Here is a 23,025-nt window from a genome sequence, read left to right as displayed (position 1 = left end):
TGTTGTAATTCACCTATAATAAGGCATAGAAGGAATCTATCAACAAGAACTATCTTAAAATGTCACTTCCTGAATTTTGCAAACAAGGAAAAAATTAAATATATTGTTAAAAGTGTTTGTAAAATGCATATGCAAATTCATTATAATTCAGCTAAGGCCTGTAGACTATCATTTCTGCCTCAATAAGTATGAACATATGTGAGTGTTTTGATAACTAAAAGATTATAATAAGTGCATTGGATCCCTAGCTTGTCCAACTGTTGAGACATCTCAAAACATATTAGAGTTTTGGTGATTGGTAGTAGTTTTACAACGTTTCATACTTATTTCAAAATATCAAATAATAATAGTAATAATAGTTAACATTTATATTGAATTTTCTAGATGCAAGGCACTGTGCTAAATGTTTTATGATTACCTTATTTGATCCTCATAATAAATGAGAGAAACTAGTATTATCACCTTTTTTACATTTAATTTTGCAATTAATAAAATTGAGGCAGAGGGCAAGTAATTTGCCTGGGGTCACATAATTAGTAAATGTCGAAGGTAAGATTTGAACTCAGATAAGAAAAACCTTTTATAAGCTTTGAAAATCTGATCTTTGATCAAGACACAGACCTATAATTTAAGCCATTTAACTTAAGAACATTTCATAAATGGAAAAACTAATCTGAGTAATGTTCATGACAGTTATATTATTTTCCAGTATTAATTTTTTAAGGGAAAATTAAGTTTTTACAGCCACTTTTCTCAATATGCTGAATATAATTTCTTTTTCAAATATTCATTTTTTCTCATTTATAATTCATTATTTTTTAAAAGTAAACACAAATATCAACTAATATTTTCCATATTAATTGCTTTCACAAGGATGTTCATTAGGGAAAGAAATCTGAAACCATCAAAGATGGCTGAATAGAAGGAACTCCCACAGCTAGCATTCTCTAATTACTACTCCAACAAAGACTTTGCTACACCACTAGGAAAGAGTGGTGTGCTGAGTCATGAAATCCAAGGAAAACATAAAACATTTTTTCTAAGTGAGTATGACTGGACAGCAGCAGAGTTTTTAGACACTGGGAACTAGATATAGTCAATAAAGCCATGAGAAGGCTTACTGAATTGAGGCCTGCTGCTGTATGGCAAGAAGCAGTCAAAGATCCAGCCAGCCTGAAGTTTGTGGCTCTCAGTGATCAGTAAGAAGAGATAACTAGCAACTTTATCCCCATGATCTGAAAGCTGGATACAATATGGTCACTGAGCAGTTAATCTCCACCTAGTGGCCTATCCATGGCTGCAAACCAAGTCAAGAAATTATGCTGGCTCTGACTTTATATAATGGAAAAGGATCAGGAACAGAAGCAAGGAGCTCAGACTAAGAGAGAACTTAAGAGTTCTATCACTCTGAATCTACAGATCCTTCAAGCTAGGTCAACTAGAATTCCTAAAAGAGAAAGCAATAATTTTTTAGAAAGAATTCAAAACAATTGAATGAAATGAAAACCTAGGGAAAAAAAAAAAGAAAAAAAGAAGTGCTTTGGGGGAAAAGATTTGAAAAGGGATGACTAAATAGCTTAGTATGGGAAATACAAAACCTTATCCAAGTAAGAGATTCCCTACAAATTATAATGGGTCAGAGAAAAGTTAGCATTTCCTTAAAAAAAAAATTAAATATATTAAAAAGTATGTAGGATGGGTGCTAGATCCTCTTTCCCAAATTAACTAATCAGGGACATCTTCAGGTACAAAGAGAAAGCATTTATTTAGTCCCTGCAGGGAGAGGCCCAGGCACACCTGGGAGCCACCCCCAATTAGTTCCATTCAGTCTCTCCCCCCTTTTAATCCATTTGAAGATTTCTCACCCAAATACATCTTCCAGTAGGGCATCTTTGTGACCTTGGCCTTCAGGCTGCTCCCTCTCCAGTATTAACTGTAATCTGCCTTCTACCATTTAGAACCAACACAGGCCCATCAGTGGAAGTAAAAAATTTGAAAAAAAAAACAATATAAGGCACCTCACATACAGAACAACTGTTCTGAAAAAAAAAAAAATCAAGGAGAGATAATCTAAGAATCATGGACTACTAGAAATACATAATATGAGTGAAAGCGAGAATCAGAAAGAGACAGAGAGACAGCTAGACAAAGACAGAGGTAGAGATAGAGAGAGATAAAGAGTCAGAGATAGAGAAAGAAACAGAGCCTGAATATCATTATTTTAAGACATTTAGAAACAGAGATAAAGTGAAAACAGAAAGAATTCAACTATCACATCCTAGAATAAGTCTCAAAATGAAAATTCTTAAGAACATCAAAGCCCAAATCCAAGTTTTCAATTCAAAGAGAAAAATCACAAAAGTAGTTTGAAATAGACCAAGGACTTATAGTGTAGATTATACAAGATTTAGCAGTTATTTCCTTAAAGAAATGGGGAGCTTAGAACATGATATTCTAAAAGAAAAAAAATATTATGTATATATATATGTATATATATACACATATATACATATATATGCTTACATTCAAGAATAACTTGCCCAACAAAACTAATTGCCTTACATAGGAAAAATGGAATGAAATAAAACTTTTCAAGTTTTTCTGATTAAAAGACCAGAACAGAATAGAAACTTTAAAATACCTATTTGGGTACCAAAAGAAACATGAATTGGTCAATTTGAATAGACAATTGAAAAGGACTTATTTAGTTGAAGTAATATTTACATTCTAATCAGGTAAGATGAGACAATTATCCCTTAAGAAATCTGTCATCAGCAGTCAAGACACAGGGCCTGGGAAAGGCTTTTTTATATTTTGATTATTTTAAAAGAAGGTAAGGGATAGGGAAAGAATACACTGGAGAAGAAAGAGAGAAGAAAATATACTTACAGAACTTACCTGATTTGAGGACCAAATGAGATAATATGTAAAATACTTTATAAGCCACAAGTGTCAGTTAATATTACTATAAGTATGGCTGGTCTAATGTTTGGTGTGCAATTGCTGAATTTATCAACCTAAATATTCTTTTTTTTAAAAAGTGATTTTTTTCCCTTAAAATTATTAGTATGACAATGCTCTACTTAGGCCAAGATGTTCATTTATATACACACATACACAAAAGGGATGGATATTGCACTGTACAACTTCAAACAGGAAGCTATGAGCCTAATAAAGTAAATTACATATAGCCTGATAACTGAAGAAGTTGCATCATTAGAAGGAAAAACAACTTTAATACTTAATATTAAACTTATTACTTTTGGTATTAACAGTGATTGTGTATTCATAACAATGTGAATTTGTAAATGAATATTTTCCATAATATTTAGATTTATCAATCAGTTTCAATCATCAACCAGATTTTTTTAGGACACAGGTATCATTTTAAATGGCTGAGGACTAATTTGTGAAGTAGAAACTTAGCAGCCTCAAAAAACTAATTGACTTTCCAGAGTAACCAGCTTACTCTAAAGCATAACTTACCCAATGCCAAATATTAATCAAAGCCTCAAGAAAGGCTGCTAAGGGTCAGGCCAGATATCTTCTGTCTGTGTAGGGAGTCTATCATTTACATATGTGTGTGTGTGTGTATGTGTTTTATATATATATATAACCTCAGGTAGAAAGACTTTGGACTGTGGGTTTACTAGTACCCTGAGCTTTCCTTCTCCTGCTTGGCACAATGTATTTCCTGAGCTTGCCAGGCACCAGGTCAAGCATCTTCCACCTCTCCCAAAGAATCTGTTTTCATTTCTACCAACACAAGGTATTTTTACCTCCTTCTCTAATACAATTGCCTCCCTGGAATCTGGAGAATGTCTAGGACAGAGTCAGCTCTCCTTTCAACTTTAGTTCTCCCATCTCCTGTTGCACCTATTCTTTAAGGGTAGAGGAGTGGTATCCTGCATTCAAAGATGAACATTCTCACCGTGGTCATATCCTTCACATCCCAGTGACTATGAACTCCTATAGATCATCATCATAACCCAACTTTATACTTCCTACCAACTGATTCCTCATTCACCCTCACCTCAAACTTTCATTCTATATATCCATTAAATTCTTCCACTGTTCCCTCTGGAATGCTTGGTGAAACAATTCTTTTCCATACTGATCTTCTCTTTTGAATCCCTAACCCTCTTATCATATCACCAATTACAACCAGCCAAATCTCAGCCATTAGTCATTCTCATCATTTATTTTCTTTGTGACTACTAATGCTGCTAAACATAGGTGATGAAAATCACATAACTGTTATGACTAGTTCAACTACAGATTTATGTGTCACAGCCTTAACTAGTAATCCCTACTGCTGCTAGGTAATCTCACTATATCCTCCCTTTTCAACTCACTATTCCCTTTTCCACAATGGCTCTTCCAAATCCTTTTATTCCCCCTCAAATCTTCCATGCTTCCCCTGTTCTTATCCTCTCAACTGAAAATCTTGCTTCATATTTTATAGAAAAAAAAAAAAAAAAGGAGACCATCATCCATGACCTTCCTCTAACTTTATCTTCCTCTCCTATAAATCAAGAGGCTCCTTCCACTTTCATTTCATCCCCTTCAAACTCCTTACCAAGACTAAATCCTCTATTTGTTCCAGTGATTCCATTCCATCCCATCCAACAGGATGTCCTCTCTGCATCCTCCTTCTGCCCTTCTTTACTGACTCATTTCCTACAGCCTTCAAATATGCCTATGTCTCCTCTAACCTGAGGAGGGAAAAAAAAACAAAAAACAACTTACTTGATCCTTCCATCCCTGTGCACTATCTTCCTATTTCTGTTCTGCCCATGTAGCTAACCTTTTTTAAAAGGCCTCTTTCTTCTCACACCTTTAACTTCCTTTTTAAACCCTTTAAGTTTGTTTCTAACCTTAACATTCCACCAAAGCTGCTTCCTCAAAGTTACTAATAGTTTTAGCTGTCAAATCCAATGGCCTTTTCCTAAATCCTCATTCTCCCAGATCTCTTTGAAGTCTTTAACACTGTTGATCACTCTCTCCTTGATTCACTCTTCTCTCTAGGTCTTTGCTACATCCCAGTTTTCCTCCTACCTATCTGATTGTTCATTCTTGATTTCCTTTGCTGGATCCTTCTCCAGACCATGCCCTATCACCATAGGTTATCTTTTTTGGGATCCTTTTATCTTCTCCAGAGTCTTTTCCATCTTCAGATGTTTTTCTCAACAGTTCCCATGTATTTAACTCCTATATCTATGTTCATGACTTTCTGATCTACCCAGCCTTCTCCAATCTTTCTATTACCTCCAACTCTTATCTTCAACCTTTTAGACATCTTGAACTTAATTATTCAATTATTCAATTGTTTGCTTACTTTTTATTTCATGATTTAAACTCATTATGTCCAAACAACTCATTTTATTTACCCTAAAACACTTGCCCACCACCCACCCTTCCCCTATAGAGAGCAATGCTGTTCCCTCCCCAGTTACTCAAGTTCATAATGTCCTATGTCCAAGCATTTGCCAAGGTCTGCAAATTTCATCTCTGCAACAGCTTTCAAATATGCTCCCTTCTCTCCTCGGACTGCCACCCCTCCACCATTTTAAATAACCCTCTCAGTAGTCTAATCTATGCTCCACTTAGCTACTAAAGTGAATTCCTAAAATGCAAATCCAATCATCTCTCATCATATCTCTCTCTCTCTCTCTCTCTCTCTCTCTCTCTCTCTCTCTCTCTCTCTCTCTCTCTCTCTCTCACACACACACACACACACTCAAGAAAGATCTCTTTCACTCTTCCAGCTCTCTTCCTTCCTCTCTCTCTGTTTCTGATTCTCTGTCTGTCTTTCTGTCTCCATCTCTCTGTCTCTTCACCTTTCTATCTCTGTCTCTCTCTGTCACACACACACACACACACACACACACACACACACACACACTCCTCCAGTAGCTTCCAATATGATCAAATATAACATGTTCTCCTTGGCATTCATAATTCTTCATAATCTAGACGTCTCCATTCTTTCCAGTTTCTATTATACCTTACAACATGTATTCCTTGACCCAATTACCCGAACAATCTGAAATTCCACAGACAAGACACTTCATCTTTTGGCTTCTCTCATTCACTTTAGTTGTTCTCTATGCTTAGAATTCTCTCCTTTTTTCAATTCTGACTAATGACCTCCTTGTCTTCCTTTAAGTTCCAACTAAAATCTTATCTCCAGTAGGAAGCCTTTCTTAGTTCCAGTGTTTTCCCTCTCTTAATTATTTCCTATTCATCTTGCATATTGCTAGCTTTGCATGTTTCCTTCCCCATTAGATTGTAAGCTCCTTGAAAGCAAATATTGCCTTTTTTTGTATACAAGAGCTTAAAATGGTGCCGTACATTATAGGTGCTTAATAAATATTTCTTAATTTAGTAAATGTATAATTTGAAATATATAACCAAGTTAACAACATGTTGAAGTGGCTGCATTCCTTTCAAGAAAATGACATTACTACTATTCTATTGAACCTTTGTTTTGAATTTATAAAATAATTATTTAATTTCAACTTTTTATAAACTTAGTTAATAGGCTTTAATAAGGACCCAAAGAATGATAAGCTCCTTTTAGCCACACTATCTCCTTTAAGGTATCTTTGTGTCTATGAAAATTCAAATTTTTTTCACTTAAAAAGCCAACAGGAACATATGGAAACAGTCAAGAAGTAATTATTCAATTGTTTGCTTACTTTTTATTTTGTGATTCATGACAAATATTCTAAAATGATGAAGCTTTAAAAATCTTTGACATATGATATTCTATAATATTGGATTTCTTTCATTAGATATATACTGTTAAAAAATATCCCAGTGCTGAGAATATATAAAATGTTTTTTAGAAAAGCATGCAGTCATTAAATACCTTTGGAAAATATCAGCTTTCTCAATGAGTTTTATAACTATTGTCTTTTCCCCTTTAATCCGTTCAAAGGATGATAGATATAAATATATAAACATATTCATGTACATGTGAATATATACAAAAGAGGTATATATGTATGTAGGTATCAATAATTAGATTAGGTCAACTGGTAAGAATATGATACAAATAATAATATGATATAAGACAAAGGGCAAAATATTTGGCATCATAAGATCAGGATTTAGGTCTGCTTATTAATTTGTTTGACTTTGGGCATTTAACTTTTTGAGGCCTCAGTTTTCTCATCTGCAGAATGGAATAGATTATCTTTACTTAACTGGTTTATTCCAGTTTATTCCAGTTTATTCCATGTATTAAGTTAATGCCAATACCACAATACTAGAAAAATAATTTCATTCACAGGACCTAGCAATGTAAATGAATTACCTCATCATTGTGTATTATAAAAGCAGAAAGTGTGAATACATTATTTTCCAGCCTGTGTTTTCTTTAAAAATGCTCTTGTATTGCCACATTAACTTACCTTGTTACTTATCCATTTCTCAGGTTCTACTTCTTGGAATGTTTTTTGTCCATAAGGAACACCCGTATATTTGGATGAAGTATGAATCATTGGGATATACTTTTCATTCTTATTGTAATGAGAAAATGGCAAAAACCTGAAAGATAAAATATTTAATTTTGTTACTAAATACATAAGGAATCACTGGTGGGATGGCATGGTATAGGGGAAAGTTTATGGGACTTAAAGTCAGGAATTTGAAAAAGCCTTAATTTGAATTCTGCCTGTGTCACTATATGCCTAATCTAGGGAAGTCACATAAGTTTTATAAGCCTCAAGCAACTAATTAGAACTCCCTCTGACCAGAGACAAATATTTTCAGCCTTTTGGATTTGAATTCCTCATCTATAAAAGGATGATGTTAGATTAAATTGTTTCTGTCATCTCTTCTAGCACTAAATATATGATCTGAAGTCATTCAGAAAATGAAGATATTTTATTATTGTTGAAAATAAGATAAAAAGTATTTGAAAACTTTATATAGTTTATTTTCTAGTAGAAAGAATTTTCATGCAAACTTTTAAATGGGTTCTTTAAGTGTTGATGTTTATAAGGGGATTCTTCTTTACATTTAAACTTTTTTTTTTAAAGTTATGATTTTCTCCCCAATTTAAAACATTCTATGAAATTGATTAAATGACATAAGGATTTTTGTCAAGATAAAATTAAGCACAAGTTATATTTATTTGTATAATGTGAAATAGATTTAGAAAACAACAAATTTAGGAAGAAATAATGGTTTCTTCAAGTCTATTCTGCCAGTTTTCTCTACTCTGAAACTACTTAAAAAGCAATTTACATTTGTAAATGACATTTTAGAAAACATCTATATGCTTAACACTACTTAAGACAACACAAATCCACACATACAGAAAGCCAATATTCAAATTAAGCAAAACTATAGAAGCATGGAAGGTATGCTCTCTTGGGTCAACTGACTCTCATATATGACAGATTATGGTACTTGAAATGCTAATTTGCACATGGGATAGACATCACACACATACAACACATATACATATGCACACACAAAATTAATGGGGCCCCAATGTCCCAGAGTATACAGAGGAGTTGCTGTGAACCAGCTGCTCCATGTTCAGTTTTTGTCACTTCTGAATTGAATTTTAATGGTGCATTTTTCTTTTATATGGACACAAAAGAAATTTTGATTACTTGACTAGATGGCCAAGAAGATAAGATAGCAATTTGGGGATTTTACCACCTGTGAATGAAATCTAATTTGATTTTGCCATACAATTTTGTAACTGAATACTAAGTCAGATCTCTAAACTATATATATATATATGTATGTATGTATATATATGTATAAACTATATATATATGTATAAACTATATATATATGTATAAACTATATATATATGTATGTATAAATAATTTTCAATATTTAAGGATGCTTTTTCAAATAAGCTTTATAAAAGTGTTTCTTTGAAGAATGGCAACATTTTATCATTTTTAAGTATAATGTATATAAAAATAGAATACATTCTTACCCCTTAAACAAACATCCTTTCACATAAGCCTTTTACAATCCTAATCATCCTCCTCTGGATATGATCCTTTTTGTCAATGGTCTTCCTAACATGTGGCATTAGATTAGACATGATATCCTAGATATTGTCTTACCATGGCAAAGTTCAATTAGAAGTCTCTTTTTACTTATAATAGATGTTACAGGCTTCCATTTATATGACTATGATTGAATTAACTTTTTGGTTGCCACACTATTTTACATACTCATAATGAATTTGCAATATACTAAAATCTTCAATTTATTTGTTTTAACTTCACAGAGGTCACTCTCTACCAAGTTTTTTAATCCTGTGCTTTTGCATCTTATTCTTTGAATCTGAGGCAAATCTTAAGATTTATCATTTTATATTGTTTAACATATTACTTGCAGAGTACTATTCCAGACTACAGAATTATTTGGGGATATTTGTAATTCTGTCATTCAAGAAAGAATCACAGAAGTAGTGTTGTAAGAAAGCTCAGTGGCTATCTAGTTCATTTCTTTCATTTACATCTCAGCTCTATTTTATTTGCAAGTGGATGCTGCACATTCTTTGGATTATGAGCTCCTTAAGTGCATAGAGTATTTTGGGCTTTATATCTCTAGGTATTAGAATAGTGCCTGGAATAAAGTAGGTGCTTAATGTTTGTTGACTTATTGAATTTAGTGTGTTCTAATTAACAAAGTACACAATTTCAAGAACCTGGAAATATTCATCATAATAACACTTTAGTAAAAATTTCAATCAATTTTTTGTCAATAGTAACAGTTTCTTAGGGCATTTACCAGTGTTCAAATAATATTCAGTTTCATTTTCTGAAGTATTTTCATAAGTTTTCTTTTAGTATTCTACTCAGTCAATAACATTTATTGAGTATCAAACTGTATATAACTTTATTAGATATAGGAAAAAATTGAAATGATATAAAATATGATTATCTCCTTACTGCATATTGGATGAAGGCCAAACTTGTAACTATCATCTAGGGCTCTTAATAATATAACTATACTTTATCAAAGCTTATTGCATATGTTTTCCAACATAATTCTTCTAGAACATTCTTTCTTACCCTTATCAATGCCTATTCTAATACCACTTGTCCATACACACACACACACACACACACACACACACACACACACACACAAACACATACACACCTCAATATGAGTGAAGATCCCACCTTACTTTTGAGAAGTAAGAAAAACTCAGAAATTAGTCAGATCTTATTGACCTTTTAAAACATTCATCATTGTCCAACATTAAGATGTTTATTATCCAAGACCCTAATTGAGTGAAATATATTATAATGCATAACACTTATGATCCAAAAATGCAGAACAACATAAACTCAGACAAGGAAAGCCACTCAAGAGCACTACATCTCCAGAACTTCCAAGAACACTGGGCTCCACCATTTATTTAACTAGTTTTTCCTCTTTTCAATTCAAATAGTATCTGTATGGAACAGAGCTAATCTAAAACAGAAACCAAGGCATTATGGCTCTATCTTCTTTTATTCAAAATTCAGTCCAACATACATTTATGAAATACTTAATACTTAGAAACTATAGTTTTAGGAACTAGAGATAGAAAAATGAATAGTGGCACAGTCCATGTTCTCAGTAGAACCTTATCTACTTTGGGTAAATTGAACATGAAAACACACTCATAAAAGCAGAATATACAATTAGGGGACAATAGGTACAAATAAGAATTCCAGACAAAGTACTCTAAAACATTTTCAAGAGAGAGTGAATATTTTTGGATGAGATCAGAAAAAGCATCAATGAAGAAATAGTTCCTGAGCTAAACCTTGTGATGCACTTTGGGCTTACATTTACACAAAAATAAGTCTTCCCAATCCTATAGTCATTTCTGGGCCAGCTAAAGAGCTAAAAATTCCCTGGCAAGTATTTGAAGGTATTAGGAAGTAGTCAGCACATTTGTGTATTTGGTTTTGAAGTGGCTAGAGGCTGGCTTGCGTTCTTTTGAAAGCAATATAATGTAAGACTGTGGGATCCTGTAAACATCCTTTTGCATGCATTACTGTGGCATTAAAATGAAAAATGAATACTTTGGAAAATCAATGATTAATTTTACTTTATATGCCACATGGAATGGGAATCAGGCCAAATTTGTATCCTCTTGAGGAAAAAAAGTAGAGCAAACTCCAGCAAGATTAGGAACTTTATTAATTAAAACACAGCTTATAAACAACTCCCCCTTAGTGCAATCATCAATAGCATCTTTTGTATATTTATGAGACAAATTAACTTATTTTTCATACAGGCAGGGAAACCATTTCAGGTAGTAAGGTAGTAAGGAAAGTTGGAGAAAGTATAAGTTCCCACTGTGAAAAAAAGAGGTATTAAACAGTAGAAAATCAGAGCATATATTTCTAAAAATTGAAGAGAATTTGGCAATCATTTGTTGAGGAAGAAAAAGAAAAATAAAGTAAAAAAAAATTTATTATGAATAATGAAAGAAGAAGGGCCTTAGGGCATTTTATGTGAAACAAAAATCCATATAATTTAATTTCCTACAAACTTGGCATCTGGAAATAGATATTTGGTGACTATTCAGGCAGTTACTCTATTTGTCTGTCTATTAGACAGATTATGGATCTGAAAAAAGAGTAAATATAAATTTTAAAACCAAACTGGTGAAACAAAAGTTCATTTTATCCAATAAGCAATTAATAAGTATAAGACTTTTTAATAAAGTTAGTTAAAATTATTTGTTAAAATTTCAATACTTAGTCATTTCTAAAACCTAAAAAATTAATTCTTTTAATATATTAGACAATGAGTTCTAACAAGAATAAACATGGTCTCACAAACAGATAAGACTTCTGATCAATGAATTGCTTTTCCCTTATTCAAAGACATTTTGTAAGGATACTTAACTGTAAATGTATAAATAATGTATGTCAAGTCATTTTTGAAAAATTTGTAGTTCAAATTTTTAACCTTGTATGAGAAATAAGAGACTGATTACTAGTTTCATAATATATGTAATTAACAAGATTGCTGAGGAATTTATTTCTAGCATTTCTCAAAATCTTAATACTTCTAACTATTCAATTCACATTAACTGACTAAAGGATGCTATAAAATATTTTTCTTTTGTAATAGAGAAGTTTCATTTTAAAAATGAAATGGTTGCTGAAATATAATTTAATATATTTCATACTACCTTCAACATTATATAGAAAAAAATTTCCATTTCATATATAAAGGTTTCTTCAAACTCAAGGAAATGGTAAGTAGAAATATATAAAATTGCTGTGTGATGATATGGAAAGAACAAAGGCTTTGGAATTGGAGGACCCAGAGTCAAACCCTTCTTTCTAATGTATACTGTGTAACTTTGAGAAAGTCACTTTATTTCCCTGTAAAATAAAAGGGGAACATTGGACTCAGTGATATCCATGGAACCTTCCAGTTCTAAATCTATAATAGGACAATCCTAATGATATTATAAACATAATACAAAGAAAAAATATAGTTGTCTCTAAAGCCATATGAAATGAATGCCAATTTTTAAAGATATTTTTTTGTTATTCTGAGTACTAATTACAAATCATAAATCGATGAACCATCTTCATTTTAGGACTGAAGAGCTCTTCATATTATGGATGTTACTGGATTAGCGTAGGTTTGGAAGTACAGATATTTTAAAAGTCCACAATTACAGAAAAGAATTTTTATAGATTAAGAATAGGAAAATGGACTAATTATTTAAAATAGCATATTTCTAGATAATGATTCATTTGTAGGATTATATGTGAATGCCAACTTTAATCTTAACTACATGCATGCATTTCAGAATTATGTTAGGTGGAATCATTTATTCTTCTCCAGGATACAATCAGCTCTTAACTTACCAAGATTTTCTGTATCACACCATAAAAATCTCTTCATTCTAGAGCTCACTCTACCCACATATGACTTCTACCTCTCTGACCACTCTCACTGATTAGTTAGTTTCCTCCAATTTAGGAGGAGGTCCTTCATTCCTTTTAAACTGGATTATTACTGGGTCATCTGAATAAGACTTGCCTACATTTTGCTTTCATGCCAAATACCTTCATCACCATTCTTTGAAAAGACTGTGTTTTTTTTCTGCTTGAGTTTATATTCCTAGTGCTTAGCATAGTGCCTGCTAAATAATAAACATTAAACATATGCTTATTGACTGATTGGTACAATAGAAACAATACCAGATTTTGAATTAGAAGACTTGTCATTTGCTAAATGATCTGTGAAAGTTCATTCAGTCTTTCTTCTATGCTTTATTTTCTCCATAAGATAAGGAGGCTGAACTAGATAAAATTTTTGTGGTTTTTGCTTTGTTTTTCCCTAATGGTTTAACCATTAAAATCAATAAAATTCTTACATCATTCTCTAATAAAGACTTTAGTTAACTATCTGTGCCTGGCTCCCATTTCAGTGAGGGAAGTAAGGTTTCTTAGACACTGAATTTCCAGGTACTTCTCTCCTGATCCTACATTGTAGCTATAGGAGACTAAATAGAGATTAGAATTTGACTGTGGCCTAAAAATGTTTCAGACTTGAGGAAGGATTGAATTCCAGAAATTACCTTACACAATGTAGAGGGAAAAAAAGAATGAAAAATAATGTTATATACAGAAGTATAGGCATCAAGAAAATATTATGAGAAAAGTTTTAAAATATTTCATCCACAATCTCCTTGTTTCTAAAAACCCTATACAATGATATCTCATGTAAAGGAAATCAAATCTCTTTCAATAAGAAAAGTTCTTTTTTCATTTGTAGTATAGACAGTGTATTTTGATCAGAATTTCAAGAATTATGTTCTTAATTATAGCCTATTCTTTGACTATATAGACATTGAGTCACACAATCATAAACAATGCTTTGTGAAATTTCAAAAACTAAGATGTTCCTAGAAGGATAGTTAAATGAATGCTCATGTCTAAGCCCAACTTTCATTCATTACTATAAAACTATAGGCAATATGCCAAATAAAATAAAATAACAACAGGAAAAGGGGAAGATGAAAGTATTCTGCATGATGAACAACTCACAGAAAACAACAATACAAAGACTAAAGAAATTTGTAGACAAAAATAGATGCTGTATATAAAAAATTTGAGACAGCTAGAATAAATGAAAAATCATAACAATTAGTTTGTGAGAAATAAGACTTTGACACCTTTCACAAATTTCCAGAGTGGTTTAGAAATTCAATAAAAAGTCAAAGGAAGATAGATACACATTAGAGCTGTTAAATAACATTTAAAGGAAATAATGAGGGAACAGACCATTTAGAACAGTGGAAAATCCAAAGAAATAGATACTATAAAAAATCGAATGGCAAAATTAGACCCTAACAAAACATGAAGATAAGCTAGATAGCAGAATAACATTAAAAGATAATAAAACTGGAATTCTTCAAGTTTTTTTCAAAGCAAAACAAATGACTTTGAAGATAGATCTAGATAATCAAGGTTCAGAGAATTAAAGAAATTCAGATGTAACCACACTTAATCAAATTCAAAGTTTATTAAATAGTATATAGGCACCTCACTGCTTTTCCCAGATATCTACTTTAATTTGGAGTTAAAAAAGCAAACTTGTGCATGTAAGGAACTAAATGGTAGAAAGCATATTGGTGACCCAAATTAAGAAAACAAAATTCAAATGTTAGCATGAAAATACCATATGTAGAAAATGTTATAATTAACTTTGAATAATCTCTTTTCTACTGGTTACTATTCTTTTTATACATAACATTCATTGATGTGAATATTGTACTGATAAATATTTTTCCTTTGCTCCTCTATGGGTTAATAAAAAGGTTTCAGCCTGAAGAATCTCACATAAAAGACTATCTAAGAATTATTGGACTCCAATAATAATAATAATAAAATAAAATGAAGACTGAATGTCTCATTTCAGTAAACACATAAGAAAACTGCCCAGAAGTATTCAGTAAATAGGACAAAGTAAAAGTCATAATCAGAAAGAGACCTCAAATTTAAATAACTCTACAATGTAGTCTCTAAGTTCCATAGTTTCATTATCAAAGAAAGATTTTTGTTTAAAATAACTGAGGGAATTATCTCAATTATAAAAATAAAACAGATTGAATGACATAAGACTACTCATAAGTTATGAGAAATAAAAGAAATCACTATAATATGTCATATAAAAAAGTCAATAAAATTAACTTTTACTTCCTTCCATGACATACTTTTCTGTCATCCCAGAAATATTTCTTTAGAACTTATTATGCACCAACACTTTGCTCAGCCCTGGACTTACACAGAAGGACAAAAATATTTATGCCTCTCAAGAAATTCGTTTTAATGGGGAAAATTGCATATCAATAACTAAGAACATAAAAATTGATGAAGGAAAGATAGCATAGAACATAAATATATATACAGATATCTCCAATAAAATCAATGAACTATTATTCTTTCAAAGAAAACAAGAGTCAGGACCTTTGTATGCAAATTAAACAAATAACAAGAATGAAAAAAGTCAATAAGCATCAATAGAGTAAGTGACAACTGAGTATTTATATGTGGCAGAGTGGACAAATCTTTTAGTCTGAAAGGCATTAAGATAATAAAGAGAAATCTCTCTATATATATTAATATGTATAATGTGTTAATATAAAAGATTGGTAGATGTTGAAAATAAGAGAATACTATTAAAAAAAAAACATAAGATGATAATATGAGGGACAGATAATTGAGCCACACTTTTAGCTGAGTTGAGAAAGGAAAGGAAGGAAGGAAGGAAGAGAATAAAATGATGTAGATCTGGGTTTGGGTCTAGATTGGAGTTGATTGGAAAGGAGAGGGAAGTTTAATTACACATGATAAAAACAATTGAAATTGGATTTCTTTAAGAAAAGCAAACTGCTAATATCTAATGCTGCTTTTTTGAGGCTAAAAATTAATAGGATTTCATGGAGGAAAAAAAGCCAAGTTAACAATTATAACTTTGAAGATGAATTATCTGAACACAAACATAAAATGGAATTGGATTTTATGGCTTATTAGAAAATGGAGACCAACAAATTGTTGCATACAACAAATGAACTTGAATGCAAATACACATAGCGAATAAAAAGGAGGAATTTTTAAAATTACTTTTTAGGGGAATTAAAAAAAAATGGACATGAGCATTATGGTCATGATTTTAGATAAAGTATAACTAAAAATGGATGCTGTCAAGACCACAAGAAAATTACTCTATGCTGAAAGGAACTAAATACAATGAAACAATTTCAATGTATATATACCAAAAAATATAGCACTGAAGTACTAAAGTAAAGACTAACTGAAATGCAAAAACTAAATACAGACAGGAAGACAATAACTGTAGGGAACGTTAACATGACTCTCTCTCAGACTTTGATAGATCTAGTAGAAAGATGAAGATAAAGGAAATGATTGCTCTAAATTGAAAGTTGAAAACTAGATTTAACAAGATTATTTTTAAGATTATTCAAAAATACAATTTTCTTTTGCTATTGATAGTACCTTTTCAAAAACTAAACATGTACTAATGCATAAAAATTCATAAAGAAGAAAGGCAGGAAAATTAAATAGGTACAAGTAGTTTTTAGGTAGCAAAAAACCCCCTGAAATCAATGAAGCAAACATGAGTTAAAGGTTATGTCTCAAGTGAAAAAATAATTATAACCTGACTATTAGTAGATCAAAAATAAATCTATAGAAACAACAATTATAATACAGTGAGAAAACAAATCAAAAGTTATGGTATTGGCTAAATAAATTCTTTATAGGACAATTCATCTCTCTAAATATTTATGTTAATAAATAAACATACAATTAAAAATAGAAAATCAACCAATTAGGAATCTTAAAACAAGTGCAAAATAAAATTTTAAAATCAAAAGTTGAGAGGAAAAGAAAATTTGATCTAAAAAACCTTATAAAATATTATGCAAAATAGCAGAAAAATCATTAACTAGTTAATTAAGAAAAAGAAAAAAACAAGATGAGAAGACTAGAAATAAAGACATATCCATAATATGTAACAGAATTTTTTTAAAAATTCAAAAACTACTATACTCAATTATATGCCAATAAAACTAAAAACAAAGTGAATGAATACCTATAGAAATATATAAAATACCCATATGTATTTTAAAGAAAGTCTAAATGATCTTATTCCAAAAGTAGCTTTTGAGCATTTTGTAAAAAATACCAATAAAATAAAATGAATGGGTGCTAGGAGCTTATTAGTAAATTCTACTAGATATTTTAAATAATGAACAATTGGTTTTTGAGGAAACAGACTTTGATTAGTTCTTGTTCTCGGGCATGTGTCTTCTATATCAAAATAAATTGTATTAATAGTAATTTTTAAAAAGAAATTTAGCAGATTATTCTTTATAGAGAATATTAAAAGGTTGCTGACACAACCTTAACTGTACCTGGATGAACAGCTCTGCTATAATTTTGCCTAAAAAAGGTCTATGCACAAATGATTCTATTTCTTGTCTTCTTGTTCCAGCTCAGATAAAACAGAATTTATCTGCCAATCTAAAGAGAACCATGAACAATTAGCTCCACACAAACTATACTATACCATCTGGCACATGTTTTGCAGAGCAACACTGATCTCTAATTTCCAAATTGCTTTTTAACTTCTGTTAATTTCCTAATAATAACTGATCAAAGTATAAACACCTGAGAAAACACATCTACAAATGACTAAAATCACAGAAATAAAAAAGATTTCCATAAGGATATCTAAGTTTATTTTCAAATGTCAAAAGAAAATAAGCTTAATATGAAAATTCCTATAAATGTTAAATGCAAGAGGATTTTTTCCTACAACTCTTTCTACAGCTTAAGAAAAGAAAAGCTTTCTTCCTAAAAATAGTTTAAGAATCATACTTATACAGATAGCTTAAGAATCACACTTACTTTTTAATCTAATAAAGAAGGTTTTAGGGTATCAAGTAATTGCTTATGACTGAGGCCTTATAATGTCTGAAGACTCTCCAGGAAAATGAATGCACAACTTTGATTGGAGGAAGATAGAACAGAGGATGTTTAAGTGCAATCTTTCTCCCAAATCCTCTCCAACCCCTTTCCATCTACTGCAGCACTTTAGTAAACACTGTTAGGATTAGGAGTTAAGTAGTGATTCCCTGATTTTTCAGGAAAGCTAATATTTTTTAGTTAGCCAAAGACATGAAGACTTTCTGATACTAGCTTCTCCCTCCACTATTGACTTCAATAGTACCTAAGAGGGGATGGTAACAGCGGACACAAAGAACTGAGGGCAGAATTTAATTCCTATGTTCTCCTCTCCTTTGTTCCTATCCCAAACACCAAATTGTATTCTGAGATCTATGCAATTGGATTTGCCCTGGAAATTCCAGTTAAATGGGATGCTGATATTGACTGAAGCTACTCATTTAAGAAATTACCCAAATAACAGTATGTTGTGATTATACTTCAGGATTTCAGATGTCACATAAGATCATTATATTTTAGGTGAAATGACCAGGCATTATGCCTGGTATTTTGACTCATAGAGCAATACCAAGACTACACTACAACTATACAGTTGTGCCACTAAAAATGTTCAAATTTATAGTTATGCTAATTATATATTTATACTGTAAACTTTTTATGTTCTGAGGTCAGGAAACAGAAGTCCATGTTCATATTTTAAAACTAGGAGTGCTTTAAAAAAAAAAAAAAAAAAGAGGTAGCAGACAAAAGGAGAGTTAGTTTTTATTGCAAAGCAAAAGTGATAAAGGACTCTTTTGCAGACAAATTCTAGAAGTTCTTAATTATACACAGGCTTATTATCTGCATCCCCAGTGTTATACAGTACCAGAACTTCATTAGAAAAATTAAGCTGGAAAAATGAAGGCACCACTTTGTAAATTTCCACTGGAAATTAGCTGGGAGAGGCAGAGGAATACTGGATCAAAAGAGGGTAATCATGCTTAACTGTGCCCTAGAGCACCCGCATGTATAATACGATTTGCTCAGTAACTACCTCTCCTATTACTGCTTGTTTGGAGTATTCTGTGTTAATGGGGTTAGCTAATTTAGTATTTTAACTTAAAAAGGCTCTGCTGATTAATAAATGTTGCACACTGTGCTAGTAATTAAAATAAATGGAAGAGTTACAAATAGAAGTTGAATTGTTAAGAAAACATTATCTGAAAATATATGATAATCCCTGTTTATCATAATGTGGTAACAGTCCAAAAAATATGCAAATTGGTAAAGTTGCAAAGTGTTTGAAAAACTAGACCTCTCAAAAACTTTTGAGATGTGTTAGATTCGTAGGACTTCTCAGTCTCTCTCCTTTCTCTCTCTATCTGTCTCTGTCTCTCTCTCTCTCTATCTGTTTCTATCTCTAGCTCTCTTTTTCTCTCTCCCTGTTTCTCTCTATCTCTCTCTGTCTCTGCCTCTATCTCTCTCTCTCTCTCACATATACACATATATGTACATACATATATGTGTATGTCTGTCACTATGTTCATACTTATAATACATTTTAAAATAATTCTGACAACATAGATTATGTGGTGATCAACTGTGATGGCTCTTTTCAATAATGAAAATTCAAGGCAATTTCAATAGATTTGTGATAGAAAGTGCCATTCATATCCAGAGATAACTGAGGAGCCTGAATATGGACAAGCATAGTACTTTTACCTTTTTGTTCTTCTTGTTGTTCTGATTTTTCTTATGCAGCATGACAAATAAGGAAATATGTTTAGAAGAATTGCACATGTTTAACCTACCTCGTATTGTTTGCTGTCTTGAGGTGAGAGGAGAAATGTTTGGAATACAAGGTTTTCAAAGGTGAATTATGAAACCTATTTTTGCATGTATTTGGAAAAATGAAATATTATTGAAAAAAAAAATTCTGCCATCTCCACCCAGAGAGAGAGGACTGTGGAAAGTGAGGTTAGGGTTAGGGTTAGGGTAAACATAGATAGCATTTTCACTTTTTTTCTTGTTATTTGCTTGCATTTTATTTTCTTTCTCATTTTTTTCCTTTTTGATCTGATTTTTCTTGTGCAGTAAAATAATTGTATAAATATGTATGCATATATTGGATTTAGCATATCTTTTTAACATGCTTAACATATATTGCCATCTAAGGAAGGGGGTGGGGAGAAAGGGGAGAAAATTTGGAACACAAGGTTTTGCAAGGATCAATGTTAAAAAAAATTATCCATGCATATGTTTTGAAAATAAAAAGCTTTAATAAAAATAAGTTCTGATTGTAATTTAATTTTACAGAACTTCTAAATCTTTTCCACAAAGCTTATAATATGGTAGTATAGTGAATGATATATTGTATTTAAATATTGACTGATCTGTTTGAATAAGACAGGATTAAACCCGCATAAAATCAGTTACCTAAATACATTTTACTAAGAGTCCACTAGACTCTAGAGCTGTATTATTCTGATTCCTGAACCCTTTCACAAAAGTAACAGCTAGCTAGCAGCTAGCTCTTGTTTCTATTTTGCTAGTGATCATTTAAAAGAATTCCCTACTTAATCTGTGAATATTTCTACAGCATCATTAGGATATTACAGTAGAATTCTTAATATATATATTTAAATATGTTTATGTGTATATGCATTCATATGTATATGTACAAAAGTTCATTCTTGTCTCACAATATCCTGATGAAGTAGTGAAAGTACTATTATCTTCATCTCACACAAAAGTAAACAAACATTAAATGAAAAGACCAAGGTCACACATGAAGTAAAAAGTTAAACCATCTCTAAATCCATAACAATTCTTAAGACCACTGAACAATCCTTTTCAAAAGCATTAATAAAAGTAACATTTACTTGTGTTCTGAGTATTGAGAAATTCTTAAAATAAGAGAAATTTGCATTTAAAATATAATCAGAGAAAATGTGGTTTGACAATGTATCTCATATAGTAATTAATTCATTTTCTAAAAATTTCTGCAATGTGGCTTGGCAGCACAAACTGACAAATAACTGAGAATACTAGTGTTCCTCAGGAGTTTGGGGCCAAACAATTCTGATAATCTCATTTCTACTCTTATCCAGAGGTAGGGACTAGAACTGATATGATTTCATTGGTATAAGAATCTAATGAATATGGGAAATCCCTTCTAACAATGCAGGTCATCACTTTAAATTTAATATTCCCATTACTAACTCTTTTGAATCCACTTCTCCCTTTCTATTTTACCAATATTTCCCTACTTTAGAACCTTATTCTTTCTTAAAGTACCCCAGGGATATGTAATTGACCCTGTGTTGTTTAAAAGTAAGTTAATAAACATTTAGTAGGACTCTATAATGTCCCCAAAACTACTAAGCCTTTGGAATACAAAGAAATTGTTTTGTAAATGGTTTTTGCTTTCAAGAAGTTCACAATTTAATAGCAGTGACATCATTCAAAGAACTCTACAGAAACAGAAAATGTATTTAGGAAATTGTAGAAATAATTGCAGAGGGAAGACAGAGCATTTTAAAGGGAGACCATGGAATGCTTCTTGTGGAAAGTGAGATTTTTCTAGATGGGGGATGAAAGATGTCAGGAAAACCCAGAGGTAGGTGAAAAAAAATTCTTGGCATAAAGGACAGGCAATGGACATGTTCAGTGATGGAATGTTGTACATAGTGAACAGCGAAAAGGCCAGTATCACTGGAGCTCAAGATCTGGAATAAAGGGGATGGAAGACTGAAAAATTAAGGAAGGGCAGATTTAGAAGAACTTTGAACAACAAGTAAAGTTTTTATATTTGACTCTAGAGAGGATTAGATAATACTGGAGATAAAGTGCGTGTGTGTGTGTGTGTCGGTGTGTGTGTGTGTGTGTGTGTCGGTGTGTGTGTGTGTGTGTGTGTGTGTGTGTGTGTGAGAGAGAGAGAGAGAGAGAGAGAGAGAGAGAGAGAGAGAGAGAGAGAGAGAGAGGACAAACTGAGGTAAGATGAGTTTTGAGTTCAGGAAGAGACTAAACAATGGTCTAGAGCAATAGTTCAGGCATGATATAATGGGTAGTAGTGTCAGAAGTAAAGACAATAAATACTATGGATAAAGAAAGACATAATTACATTTAAGAAGAAAATATACCAAAAACAGTATATAAAATTACTTTGGGAAATGATCCTTAAATGACCCTATATAAATAAAAAAAGTTTCTCTTGTCTCAAATATGAAAAAAACCCTCAATTAAAAGGGAAAGGTGGATGAACTCTTTTGGGGGAACTGTAGACAAGATTCTTGCTCAAGGGTGTGTTGAGTTGGAAGGACTTGGAAAACCTTTCCAATTCTTAGATTCTGTGAATTATGCCTGACCCTTTCCTTCTAGCAATATTAGAATAAGTTGATCTTGCTGCCTCTAGACTTCTCTGCACTCCAATTTGTACACTGAACATGAATAAGTTAGTTGAGGTCAGTCTGTGACTAGACTTGAATGCAAGGCTAAGGAGTTTAAATTTTATCATTTAAGTCAAAAACATTTAAAGATTTCAATAGAACAGTCTATGAAAGGAAAATTCACAAACTAGCCACAATTAACTTATTAAGGCTTATTTCTTTTGATTATTTTCTCTTTATTCAAATAGGATTTTCTCCCTATTTCATTACAAAACTTCTCAATACAATCAAGTCTAATTATTTTATTTCAACATATTTTGTCATTCTAGCTTTAAAGGCCCAAATCACCTCCCTTCTTTATGAACACTTGGTAAAACATGGGAGTCCACAGTTTCTTCCCCTCATATGAATAAATTATTCTCAACCACACACCTTTGGCAGTCACTTACTATTCTATAATATATATCGCTTTCTGAGTTCATATTGGTGTGATAAACACAGACATTTTGACCCCATTAAGTCCCAATAATGGACCAATATTTTGGTGCTTTTTTTTTAAAGAATGAAGGACAAGCAACATAAATTATTTCTTTAACTGTTCTTTAATATCTCATATACTTACAACATGTCTCTGTGACAAGACTGAAATA

General features: G+C 31.7%; 1 protein-coding gene across 2 annotated transcripts in view; it reads right to left on the bottom strand.

The window, feature by feature from the left end:
• SPATA17 (spermatogenesis associated 17) overlaps positions 1–23,025 on the bottom strand; it is a 267,209-nt gene that overhangs the window by 44,279 nt on the left and 199,905 nt on the right. For both annotated transcript variants that reach the window (XM_074309186.1, XM_074309185.1), the window contains exon 9: positions 7,419–7,554. In XM_074309186.1, the coding sequence (XP_074165287.1) occupies positions 7,419–7,554 (136 nt within the window). The remainder of the gene's footprint in view (positions 1–7,418; positions 7,555–23,025) is intronic.

The sequence above is a fragment of the Sminthopsis crassicaudata genome, chromosome 4, assembly GCF_048593235.1.
Source record: "Sminthopsis crassicaudata isolate SCR6 chromosome 4, ASM4859323v1, whole genome shotgun sequence".
NCBI classification, from domain to species: Eukaryota; Metazoa; Chordata; class Mammalia; order Dasyuromorphia; family Dasyuridae; genus Sminthopsis; species Sminthopsis crassicaudata.
This window is presented reverse-complemented; position numbering and strand designations above follow the sequence as displayed.